Source organism: Falco peregrinus, chromosome 1, assembly GCF_023634155.1.
Source record: "Falco peregrinus isolate bFalPer1 chromosome 1, bFalPer1.pri, whole genome shotgun sequence".
Classification (NCBI taxonomy): Eukaryota; Metazoa; Chordata; class Aves; order Falconiformes; family Falconidae; genus Falco; species Falco peregrinus.
The window spans coordinates 83,499,019-83,512,229 of record NC_073721.1 but is presented as its reverse complement, the minus strand read 5'-3'; the positions used below and the strand labels follow the sequence as shown (position 1 = coordinate 83,512,229).

Below are 13,211 nucleotides of genomic sequence, written 5' to 3'. Positions count from 1 at the left end.
AGATAACTGGGAGCTCTGAAGCTGGATGTAGAGGGCTGAGTTCTCATCTTGGTTCCAGCAAAGACAATAGCGTTGCACAACTGAAATGGTAAACTAATTGGTTTGGTGTGTTTCTGTATCTGTTTTATTACTTGTTAATGGAATTTGTTATCCAGTCCAAGTCCTTAGAGGATAAGAATTTAAAAAATGAGAAAGGAAAGAAAAGACAAATCTACAGAATAAAAATACTAGTGACAAACAAAAATGCTAGCACAATCACATTAATTATTACGGAAGATGGTTAATTACTATTCAACAGCATAGTTCTTGGATCACAGATCTTAACTAAGGAACCTGAAATTGATATTAGACTCACTGATGTAATTCTTTTGACTGCTATGGGTAGGTTCTTCTTCATGACAGTGTAGGAAAGATGGGAACCATGTCCTTTTCACCCAGTTTTTGCACATAGTTTCACTACAGCTGGATTTTTGATGTAAAGGAACTTGAATTTTAGTAATTAATTGAGTGTTTCTCCATATGTGTTCAACACCTCTGAAGAGATAAGTGACCTTGTATGCCTTCAGTAAAAAGGAAGTGTGTCCAGCAATCACCCCTCCCCTCATCTAGTCTAGTACATTGTCCTAAACTGGTGAAGCTGATTCCAGTACAGTTGTTGGCCGAGGAAAGAGATGGAGAGGTGGGAGCAGTAATATATAACACTACAGCCGATGGATTCTGCAGAGTCACATGACAGGAGTGTAAGCCACTGAGAGAAGTTGAGTTAGTTGCTCGAGGTTGCAAAACACATTAGTTTTGTGAATTTTTCATAACAAGAATGATGTTTTATAAATAACACTTACAGATCAAACAAACAGATACAGCCCAAGCTTTCCAATTCCCATTCACAGGTTTTTAACCATTATATTGGCATTCTCTGCAGTAATTTATTAAAAGATGAGAACACTTGCTAGCTCTGAACTGTTGTAGAATTTTTTTTTAAAGTGCAGAAATTAATTCTCAAATCCACATTTTCTGAATATATAATTAGAAAAAAAGACTTTCATAAAATTAATTGCTGTGAGATGCAAGTTAATATATTTTTTTCCTGTAATGTTTTTTTACAGAAAGATAGTGCTTTTTTACATAAAATGAAACAGTTTGGAGCCTGGAGTGGAAAAATGTTGCCTTATAGTATTTTGTTTTATTGGATACATGTATTATGCATCTGAGTGCTCTAGGTTATAAATATGCTTTAAGCTTGCTGTAATTTATAAGGCTTCACTTTTGGCTGATTTATAGCAAATTTCATTAATCTCTACAACAGAGGGACCTTGCACTGAGCAACAGAGATTGAAAATGAACTGAGGGCTGGGGGCTGTAAGAACTACCACAAATGAATCAGTACTGAAATTCTTAAAAGAGTAATTATCATTTGTAGTGTAAAGGTCTTTTTCTCCTTACAGTAAAACCTGTAGGATTTTTTTAGAGATCCCAATGAAACTGCCAACTCTGAAACTACGGAGATATATTTTTCAGCATTTAAATGGCTGTTCTTATTTCTGTGTTCAGCACACATTTTCTAATGGGTGTTTCTCTGCTGTTGGTGCCAAACAAAAGAATTGAGGAGGAAATACCATGAAATTGGATGATGCTGTTTAACGGTAGGGAAGAATTGATGCCTATCATGTTTGTTTGGGTTTTTGTTTTATTTGGCTTTTTTTTTTTTTTTTTTTTTTTTTTTTTTACATTTGAAATAGGAAAGACCTTGCCCTGACATTTGCATGACCTGCTACATTCAGTATTAAAGGCTTTACTTCTAGTTAAGACTCCAGTGCAGGAATCACATTTGTATAGGCAAAAGATTTTCACCCAAACGAAAGAGGAGTGCCTACTTGTTCTTCATATTATCTGATGTTTTGTCTTACAGTGTGTCAAAAAGGTTAACACCTTGAATATTGTGATGATTCCTATCTTACTCAGTTTTGTCTTTTGAGGCCATGTCACTTCTTTAAACTCTGCCCCCGAGTTAGAACATTCCTTTTCAGGTATCCACTGTGGTTGAACTTGTTATCTGCCATCCAGCTACATATGTTATATATTGGAATGAGCAGGAAAAGCTAGTATCTGGCTTTTTCTTATCTCATTGTCAATTACAGCTGGCATACATAGCTGCACAGGAAACAAAATGCTACAATTTCTGTAGATATTCTTCCTGCAGAGTTTTGTGAAATTGGTAGAGCTGACTGGAAGGACTTTAGAAGTCTTTGCTTAGAGAGCACACTTAAATGTTTGAGACTAATCTAACATTCTCCTCCTTCTTCTTCTTTCAGCTATTCAAACTCCAGAAGGACCAACACCAAATAAATTATGAATGTTGAACAAGATGACCTTACATCCACAGCAGATAATGATAGGTCCTAGGTTTAACAGGGCCCTATTTGACCCCCTGCTTGTGGTGCTGTTGGCTCTTCAGCTTCTTGTGGTGGCTGGTCTAGTGAGGGCTCAAACTTGCCCTTCTGTCTGCTCCTGCAGCAACCAGTTCAGCAAAGTGATTTGTGTACGGAAAAATCTGAGAGACGTACCAGACGGCATCTCCACCAACACCCGGTTACTCAATCTCCATGAGAACCAGATCCAAATCATTAAAGTTAATAGCTTCAAACACCTGAGGCACCTAGAAATCCTGCAGCTCAGCAGGAATCACATCAGAACTATTGAAATAGGGGCTTTCAATGGTCTGGCCAATCTTAACACTTTGGAACTCTTTGACAATCGTCTGACCACTATCCCAAATGGGGCTTTTGTATACCTGTCAAAACTGAAGGAACTGTGGTTGAGAAACAACCCCATTGAAAGCATCCCTTCTTATGCTTTTAACAGAATCCCTTCTCTCCGGAGGCTGGATTTGGGGGAATTGAAAAGGCTTTCATACATCTCAGAAGGTGCCTTTGAAGGTCTGTCCAACTTGAGGTATTTGAACCTTGCCATGTGCAATCTTCGAGAGATTCCTAACCTCACCCCACTTGTAAAACTGGATGAGTTAGATCTTTCTGGGAATCACCTGACTGCCATTCGGCCAGGTTCTTTCCAAGGGTTAATGCATCTTCAGAAATTGTGGATGATACAGTCCCAGATTCAAGTGATAGAAAGGAATGCTTTCGATAACCTGCAGTCACTTGTAGAGATCAATCTGGCACACAACAACCTAACACTCCTGCCTCATGACCTGTTCACACCACTCCACCTAGAAAGGATCCACTTGCATCACAATCCTTGGAACTGCAACTGTGATATCCTTTGGCTCAGCTGGTGGATTAAAGACAAGGCACCCTCCAATACTGCATGCTGTGCCCGTTGCCACACGCCTCCCAGTTTAAAAGGAAGGTACATCGGTGAGCTGGACCTGAACTACTTCACGTGTTATGCTCCTGTCATAGTGGAGCCACCAGCAGACCTCAACGTCACAGAAGGTATGGCTGCAGAGATGAAATGCCGGGCATCGACCTCCCTGACCTCTGTATCTTGGATTACTCCAAATGGATCTGTTATGACGCATGGGGCATACAGAGTTCGGATTGCTGTGCTCAGTGATGGTACATTAAATTTTACAAAGGTAACTGTGCAAGACACGGGTTTGTATACATGCATGGTGAGTAACTCTGTTGGCAATACCACAGCTTCTGCCACGCTGAATGTGACTGCCCTGGATAACCCTGGTTACACGTACTTTTCAACCGTCACAGTAGAGACTGTGGAACCTTCTCAGGATGAGGCACAGACCACCGAGCAGGTTGGGCCCACACCAGTTACCAACTGGGAGACCACTAACATGACAACCTCACTAACTCCACAGAGCACAAGATCAACAGAAAAAACGTTCACCATTCCTGTGACGGACGCAAACAACGGGATCCCGGGAATAGATGAGGTTATGAAGACTACCAAAATCATAATTGGTTGTTTTGTGGCTATTACTCTTATGGCTGCTGTGATGCTAGTAATTTTCTACAAAATGAGGAAACAGCATCACCGGCAGAACCATCACGCTCCAACACGGACTGTAGAGATCATTAATGTGGATGATGAGCTTACAGGTGATACGCCCATAGAGAGTCACTTGCCCATGCCAGCAATAGAGCATGAGCACCTAAATCACTATAACTCTTATAAGTCTCCTTTCAACCACACAACAACAGTTAACACAATAAATTCAATACACAGTTCAGTGCATGAACCGTTATTGATCCGAATGAACTCAAAAGACAATGTACAAGAGACTCAGATCTAAAACATTTATGACATTATGGGGTGGGGGTGGGGACAACAAAAGATGGTTTATAAAACAAATGACACAAATGACTGGGCTAAATCTACTGTTTCAAAAAAGTGTCTTTACAAAGAAAAAGAAATTTATTTATTAAAAATTCTATTGTGATCTAAAGCAGACAAAATTATGTGTATTCCTCAGAACCTGTTTTTGCTGCACTTATTTACCCTACTCTTTCCCTTTTTCCTCCCCAACCTACCCTGACTCCCATTTGCCATATTTTTCATAGGAGATCTTGATTCCCTAAAAGAACTGGTCTAGGAAATTTTGTAAGAATTCTGTTACACTTTGGGAATTTTTATGGTGAATTCTAGTGGTGAGATTCAGTCTATTTTGTCACTTTTTTCTTTTGTTTCCTCATGCCCTTTTTGAAATTATTCAATAGAGAATGGAATAATAACAGCAACTTTACAAATGAGAAAGCAAACAATCAAGCCTTTTTTCTTCCGTGTAATGATTTGCTCTGTATTTACTGAAAGCACCGTTCTGTGAAGAAATGGAAAACAAAGTAAAAAAAAACAAAAACAAAAAACAAAACCAAGAAACGACCAAGAAATTAATTTACTTGTGAAAACCTATAAACCCCATGATATTTTAAACAATTCTAGAACCAGAATTTGTAGTTCAAACACTAAGCTAAGATTATAAATAAAATACTGGTTTTTTCTGTACTTGGATATAGCTCATTTTTAGTGTGGCATTAAGCATCAAAAGTTTGTTAAAATTCTTATAATATTCTGCTGTGATGGTCCAAAACATAATCACTTTAAAGAGAATAATTAAACCATTCTGGATCATTACTGAAGAATAGCATAGTTTTCATTTTAGATTATATAAGCAGCATAGTAGCAAACAAGGGTGTTTAGCTTTTAATGCAAGATTAAGATCATTCCTTCTAATGGTGTTTTCAATTATCTCTATTATATTCCAAGATTTATTTCACAATACCAGAAAAAGTTTTGCAAGGAGTTCCAGTTATCACGGAATTTATTAGACAAAGCTGAAAAGTTTGTTCTGGTTTTTTGTTATTTATAACTGTCAATAAGAAAATTCATCTTTATATTAAAGCTACTGGTTTCCAGTTCACTTGTTCTGGGACTTCTAGACATAAATATGAATTATGTTTAGCTATCTATAATAACAATAATCAAAGCTGTATCCCTACGTGCAAAATGAAATCAAAATGCTGTAAATGGAGTAACTCACAGGAAAAACTCCAAGGACTTTGTCTGAAATATATAGAAAGAACAAAGCCAGCCAAATCAGAGGAGAGTATAGGTTACTGTAATTTGCATGACAATTAGAATCCCTGTAGAGTAAAAAGTTTACATTAATATAAACTCAGACTCATTTACCAATAGGAAATGTACACCCTTTTCCTTTGTATTTATATACGTTCTCTGGATTTAGCTTATTGGTGTAGGAATGGTGTATACCTTGCAAGCTGAAAGCTAAAAGGAAGGCTTCGCATAAGAAAACCGGCTCCAGGACACTGTGTTCTTCCAAGTAGAAGTTCTGCCAAATCAAACTACTTTATGCATTGGCAACCGAAGAGAAGCATTTTCAGATGATTTAGATTAGGGGGAAAAAATATATATATCATCTCTGAATGTCTTTTTACCTATTTTCTTCCTTAACCACCCTTACTGTGACTTGTCAGGGTCCTATGCCAGGTAAATAATGTTCTTAGTTCTTACAAAATCTCTTTGGAGCTTTCTAGTATGCACTAGCATGCAGGACGAAGACCCTATTGAACAGTATACTTCTATTCTATAAATTTAAGAAGGAATTTCTGCTAGGTTGAGGTGGTAAATACCTTTTGTTGGAGGCACAGTTCTCAAGGTTGCAAGTGAATATTGTGGCAAGAAGGCCTGATTTAAAGAGGACACGGTGGAGATAGGTGACAATGAATCACACTCTGCAAGGAGTCAGATAAGTATGATACAGAATAAAACCCAAAGTTCTATAATAATCTCAAAGAAACATTTGGCAAGACATTATCCTTTGATGTACTACATGAAAAATAATATCTACTCTAAGGGAATTTTAATAGAGGACAAAGGTGGACCTGAATGTAAAATGTTGCGGTTGTGATTCCTAGCTTTACCTATTTCTTCAGAGTGCATTAGAACATTTCATTGGTGATTTCTTTTAAACGTTGTGATAAGAATCTGTACAGAAACACTGTAATTACACATTGCTATTTGTACTTTGCCCATCTGGCCAGTAACATTGTGTCCATGACGAATTATTTCCAGGAAAACTAAATCTGGGCCATCTGCAATCAACAGGTTTCTGTTAAAAAATTATGGCTACTCTCTAACTGGCATTTGTGAAAGCACTTATGGTCACTATGTTTTTATAAACAGGTAGCTTTTACTCACTCCTAAAGGTCATGTGGAGGAAGCCCTTATGAAAAAAAAGGTATAGCTATTGTCAAGTGGGACACGTGTCAGTGACAACCTTTTTCCTCTTTGGAGTAACACAAAATAATATCAGTTACTGTTTCAAACAATATAAAAATTCTTATTGAGTGTTAATCTGGATTTATTGGCTAATCAAAAAAAATCCAGATATTCCTGCTTGCTCAAAATAAGCATAAAGAAAAAGCATTTTGGTGTGTTTGATTGGGTGATTATATATGTGTTATGTGGAATCTATATTAGTTATGATTTTCCCAGCAGCTTCCCTACCCTTCTTGGAACCACAGAGATTATTTCCGACTCCTTCCTACTTCTGCAAAACACCTAGTACTTTTGTAGTTTAATTAAATACCAGAGTTAGAGAACATCAGAGTTTAAACTAAAATGAGCTCTGCAATGCAACCTCTTACTGCTCCAGTGACTACAATGTTAAGAATGAAGCCCAGGTCTCCTATCTGGCAGAGAACAACTGATAGAAAGCTCTAATGAAATTTCTCTTGCAGGTGACCACTTTATAGATGGTGTGTGATGTAAAAAAATTGATCAAAAAAGTTGTGATCTTGATTATGAGCTATCACTTTCTAGTGGGCTCATGATAAAGGATGAATTATTCTTCAGTTCATTTGATGAAGATGTTTGCCTACTGTCCTGTACAAATCCAAAATGCAAACCATTTTCTTTCCGGAATTGTCAAGTCTTACAAATCTCACTATATGCAGGAATAACATGAAAAGCAAAGTGAGTTCCATTCAATTCACCATACAAGATGGACATTTCATTTTACTTTGAAAAGGGCTAAATGTATGACATTTATTATAGTAATTGTATTTTTGCTAAAGTATTCTAATGCATTGAAAATTATATCTAATGTTTTCAAGATTCCCTGCCCCCACTGGTGGCATTATGTAGGTTGATCACAGCATTAGAGAAAAGGTAACTAAATTAATATTGTACTTAGTTGTACTAGCTTTACAGTCTTGTGAAAATATTTCATAACAGCTGTTACAAGCTTTTATATGCCAGATATACCCATTACTGTGGTCTTTTTAATGAGGAGAATGGAAAATCTTTTCAAGCTATTCACTTTTTGCTAAAGTTTGTATTCCATTTTAAACATGAACTAAGTGCAGCATTTTTGAAATTTCCACTTTTTCTCTAAGTCCAAGTAGTGAAGGTCTAGGAAATATTAGGAGCTACCTTGCAATTTCATACCAAAAGAAGTGAGTGAAGAAATAATTTATCCTTATCTTTAAGGTATAGTAAGAAAAGTTAGACTTCACAGTCTGGGTTTCTGTTTTTCTTAGTATAACTATTTAATACATCTTTTTCTCATTTGTGCGGGTGTTGCCAAAAAGAATCTCATTTCAAACTTGCATCTAAAATTCAACCTACAGTTAGTCTGAAGGTAGTGGCGAACATTTTATTATGGAGGTGGTATTATATATTAGTATTGTAGTAGACTAACACCCAGAGCTATCACTACTGAAATAGCAAGGGTTCAGGAGCAAGCAGGGGGCTTGGGAAGATCCCGGCAAACCTACCCAGTAAATGTGCAATTTCTGTTGGCTGTGGAGCCTCTCTCTGTAGTGGTGCCCTGGAGAAACACTGTGGCTGTGTGTGGTTTGCAGCTGAAAGAGCACAGCAGGGCAAGAGTGCTTTGGGTTGGGAACAACTTCATTGGCTGCTCCCCACTTAAGAGATAGATGCAGAAGTAATCAGGGTGTAATAGCTCAGCCTTGAGCCATGCAGTGTATGACTAGAAATGATTGGGGGGTTTTATTTTTTTTTATCACTTTGAACCACAAGTAGGTTTTAAGGCTTAGTGCACACCAAAAAATTGGAAACGTGAAGAATAAAAATAAGTCTCAGAGCTACAGTGTAAGTTTTACACAAATGGAAAAGTCGTATTTCGATGAAATGCTAGTCCTGGTTTGAAGGAGTCTGGGAAAGTTTTTTTCCATATTAACTCTATGAAGACAAATTAGTTCTGTACTTCAATAGCTACATGCTATTTGCTTCAATAGGTCATTTTTTTTTAGGTGAGATTTCTTAAACAAAATATTGTGTTTAATTTGTCTTGGGTTTAGTTCTTGCTTTCATACATTTATAACTTAGACCTAGACTGTCTGTTAATTGGAGTGCTCTCTAAAGGGCTCTCTAAAGTGAAACCTGACTGACTTTCATAAGACAGAAATCTTTCCGATACCGTAACTCCAGTGAGGTATGTAATTTTGGAATGAGGAGGAGACACTGAAATGATACTTCATCAAATGATTTTATGGCTACCTTTTGTAAAATAAGAAAGAAAAAAATAAAGCCTGGCATTTTTGAGAACTTTGAAAACCAATATGTTAAAATAGGAAACCTTATTAAAAATTTGAAGAAATTAGAATGTTATTGGACTTGAAAGTAATAGTATGATGTAATAAAGGAAGAAGTGGGAGTCATATATCCCAGATAATCTTTACATCTTTTCTAACACAATTTGCAAACTCAAAAATTTGAGTTACTTTTTTATGTATCATGCAGCTTGTGCAAGGATTCTGGCTGACCTATCCATAGTTTTCTGTTTTCTTCTTAATTTTTGCTGTACGTGTATGATGCAATCTCAGCTTTCAGCTCTGGAACAGTTTCCCAGACAGCGCATGCAAAGGAATTCTCGGCGAAGTTATCCCAACTCCACTCGTTGGAGGGTCACGTTTAATATTTCCTGGGGCTTTTTTCAATGTACTTGAAATGGCTTGTGCAGTGAAAGATTCCTTAGTTTCTTTCATCCTCTACTACGATACAATATATGATTCATACCATAGTTTGGAGAAGAAGGTTTTGCATGTATTATATTTTCATCAAATTTAAATTATAAATTACAATTGTATTTTACTTCAGTAAAAAATCTTGAAATCTTACTTGAAAACTACTGTTCCTTTCACAGTAGCTCAGTTAAACACAACCTATTATTAAAAAAAAAAAAATTAACAGAGAGAAACTACATCATGGAATGCTGTGCATGCACATGTATCTGTATATGTGTATTACTTATAAAGTGCTTTTACAGGTGAGATTAAAGGAATAGAAGAAGAAAGGTATAACAAAGAGAAAGATGGAATAAATGAGCTGAGAGAGAATATAGTAAAACAGAACTGGAGTTAGTGGACCACAGAATTAATCCAAGCCCTATGACTAATTTAATTTTGTAAGATGTAATTCAATTTGATTTCATTTGCTCATTTAATTCCTCAGAAGGACAGTTAGTTGTCTAAGCAAAAAAGTGGAAATCTGAATTCTGTTCTTAACAGTACTCATATGATGTCAAGTAGGTCTTCCTTTTTCCTGTCCTTCTTGGCTTGCCACTTCTGTCTAGCTGTTCAGCTATCATTTTCTGAAGCTTTCTTCCTGAGGCATCCATCTTCCAGCCTGTCTTGGGACTGAATTCCAGTGATCAATGGGACAGAAGACAAGTCAGTGTTGTGTTACTAAGCAGAGCCTCTGCAGCTTTGGGTACTAGGTATTTAAGTCCATTAACTCCTAAACAATTAATTACTTTATACTGGAAGGCAGTTTCATAATTTTTTTTCTTTTTAATATTGTATATAAGATTAGAGCTGTTGATCACCTGCCATTTCCATTTGCTAACTATCTTCCAGACTGACATAGTATTTTTTTTTTTTTAACCTGTTGGAACATAGCTTTCTGAATATTTTCTGATGAAATATTTGGTCAAATTCTAAAGAATTGAAGAAAAAATATCAATGTCTTTGAATATTCAGACTATAAAAGTATTCCACATTGTATAAAATTACACTTTATTAAAACAACAATAAATAACAATGGTCTCTGATTCCTAGAAAGCAAATGGCTAAACAAACAGTACTTCATCCCCCTTTTTTGTTGGGTTTTTTTTTGGTTAAGAACAGTTTCTCGATTTGACTCAGCAAAGTCATCAAGGCCTTATCAGACTTAATAATAAAGCAGAGGCACTGAGAAGTTGCATGGCTTTTGCTGAGTTCCATACAGAGGTTTTATGCTTTTTTTTTTTTTTTTTTGTGATAATATTCTGTTGCCTGTTTCAGCAGTGTTTCCATCAAGATGGATATGTGTAACTATTGTTGGAAATATTGTCATCTCTTGTTTCTACCTAGAGGAACATTGGCTCATGGAGTTTATCTTTTCAACTCCCTGCTGATTCCTGAGACTCCTGTGGGGAAACAATCAATTCTGTACTGAAAGGGAAGCTTTGGCCCGCCTAATAAAATAACAGAATGATAAAGAGCTGGACCAGGCAAGGAAGAATAAAATAGAATGCAGTGGTAATGGGGGGAGAAGAATCCTGAGAAGATAACTAAGCATTATAAGGAGGTTAAAAAACCCCAAAAATTAGAAAGAAGGAAGTTGAAAAGGTTTGAGAAGCTATTTTCTCCTTTTGTCCCCTCCTTTTCTTATTCCATGCATTTTGTCTCCTGGTATGGCTGGGTAACAGTTGAACATTATTGATGAATGCATTCTCAGTAGGAACATAACTGATGAATGCATTCTAAATAAATCACATTGGAAAGTGATGGAATATTTTAGAAGTTATAAAAGCACAGTCTTTAGACTTGTATGGGTTAAACCAGTCTCAGAGAACTATTGACGATGTTACGATATTGTGCTAAGACACTAAGAGGTGACTGTAGGTTGGAATTCTGAAAAAAAGAATATTCATACTTTACCAGTAGAAAATAGTTTCCCAAGAGAATTCTGGGAGCATTCAATTGGTAATTTCTGCATGTAAATATCAATTTGACATTAACGTCTGCTGAATTTGAAATCGGTCCCTCAAAGTGAATCTGGAAGAAGCACTAAAATGGATAGGATGATAGTAGTGAAATGTTAAATTTAGTAGAACTATCATTTTCTATCCTCTGGGATTAACAGTATTTTTAATCAGGAACTAAAACGAGGTTTATTTGTACATTTTTTCTCCCTTTCTCCCCTCAAGTGGGGATTACATTTTTTCCTGGCTAATATAACTGGTATAAGAATTTTTTGGGGAAAAAAAAAAAGTTATCTTGTGAAACACCTGGTCATTTGTTAGTGTGTTTTTGCTTTTTGTTTTAAGTTGCTTTCTTTTTGCCTTTACAAACAAATATAATTGAGGAAATGAAATGGTATGATAGAAAATTTGACTCTCTGATGGTTCAAGGTTTATGTGTTCTTACTATTTTCTTAATTTCATTCAAATTTGCTATCATGAAAGAGTAGGAAGGCCAAATAAGTCCATCTTTTAATTTTTTTCAGGATTCTTTAGGTTTTGGATATGCTTTTTTCCTCCATTGGTCAAATAAATTTTCTGTGGGTTTTATTATGTTTCAGATTAGAAGCGTTTTTCCTTGCCTCTATTTACAATTTCAGCTTCTTCCTTTGCCTTCAGTTTTCATGCAAAATATTTCCTCAAGAGCTGAGTCTTTTTTTAATTATATATTTTCTCCATGATACACGGTTGTAGGATCTAAGTCTGCATTGCCCTGCTATGTATCCTCCCTAACTTCATGGCAGTATCTGCTCTCATTCACTACCCTCACAGCATTATTGGGTTCTGTCACTCTTTGTGTCTCATTGAGAGTCAGTCCATAAAGTCATTAGGCGTCTTTCCTCCACACAAACACAGAACATTGCTGTTAAATGGAGGTGTGGAAGAGTGTGGCTGTCTAGCACTCATTTCAAGGCTTAACAGCAAAACACAGTACACTCAAACTTTACAGGCTTCTGTGGCAATTAGGGTTTGGTTGCAGAAAACCAGCAGAACAGCCTGACTGGTGTGATGTAATTAATTTCTGGTTGTATCTTAACATGGGAAGATGCTGTCTCTGAATAGGAGAAGAATACTCCATCTCCTGTAGTCTGTTTGACAGCCTTATAAAAAAGAAGCCGACTTTTCCAGTAAGCTGTTTTCTTATTTAAAATTGCTGAAATCTGTTAGTGGTTTAGATTTCTGCAATTATACTTCATGCATTATTGGTGGAGGTGCCGCAATACTGGCATTCAGTCAACAGCACTGAAGGATTGTATCAGCCTTTTTTTAAACGGATTTTCTGTCTGCTGACCACAGTTAATTATGGGTCTTTTTTTAAATGACTGTTAAGTACTGATAGCGCAGTTATGGAAGCACATTACTAGGAATGATGCCAAAATTTTACAGTTGTGCAAATTTATGGCATCTAATCCACTGCTAGTGGTCTGTTGCTCTAGTTTAATTTTAAAGTTGTGATCTGACATGTGCTGCTACAATGGTTCGGTAGGGAAAGTATTTTGTTCTTTTAAAATGTTATTTAAGTTCTAACAGAATTGTTGGGCCGAGAACCAAGTCCTTCACATTGATTTGCTGCAACAGCATTGCAGCTTTGACTTTAAGGATGTACCAGAAGCATATGAGAAGTATTCAGTTTCTGCATCTGCTCTCCTGCGCGCAAGAGGGTATTCAGTTTCTGCATCTTCTGTGA

General features: G+C 36.4%; 1 protein-coding gene across 3 annotated transcripts in view; it reads left to right on the top strand.

The window, feature by feature from the left end:
• Window positions 1-5,309, top strand: part of LRRC4C (leucine rich repeat containing 4C) — a 539,166-nt gene extending 533,857 nt beyond the window's left edge. For all 3 annotated transcript variants that reach the window (XM_055793234.1, XM_055793226.1, XM_005244636.3), the window contains one exon: window positions 2,313-5,309. In XM_055793234.1, coding sequence (XP_055649209.1) covers window positions 2,354-4,270 — 1,917 coding nt within the window. In that variant the 5' untranslated portion in view covers window positions 2,313-2,353 and the 3' untranslated portion in view covers window positions 4,271-5,309. The remainder of the gene's footprint in view (window positions 1-2,312) is intronic.
• The last annotated feature ends 7,902 nt before the right edge of the window (window positions 5,310-13,211 follow it).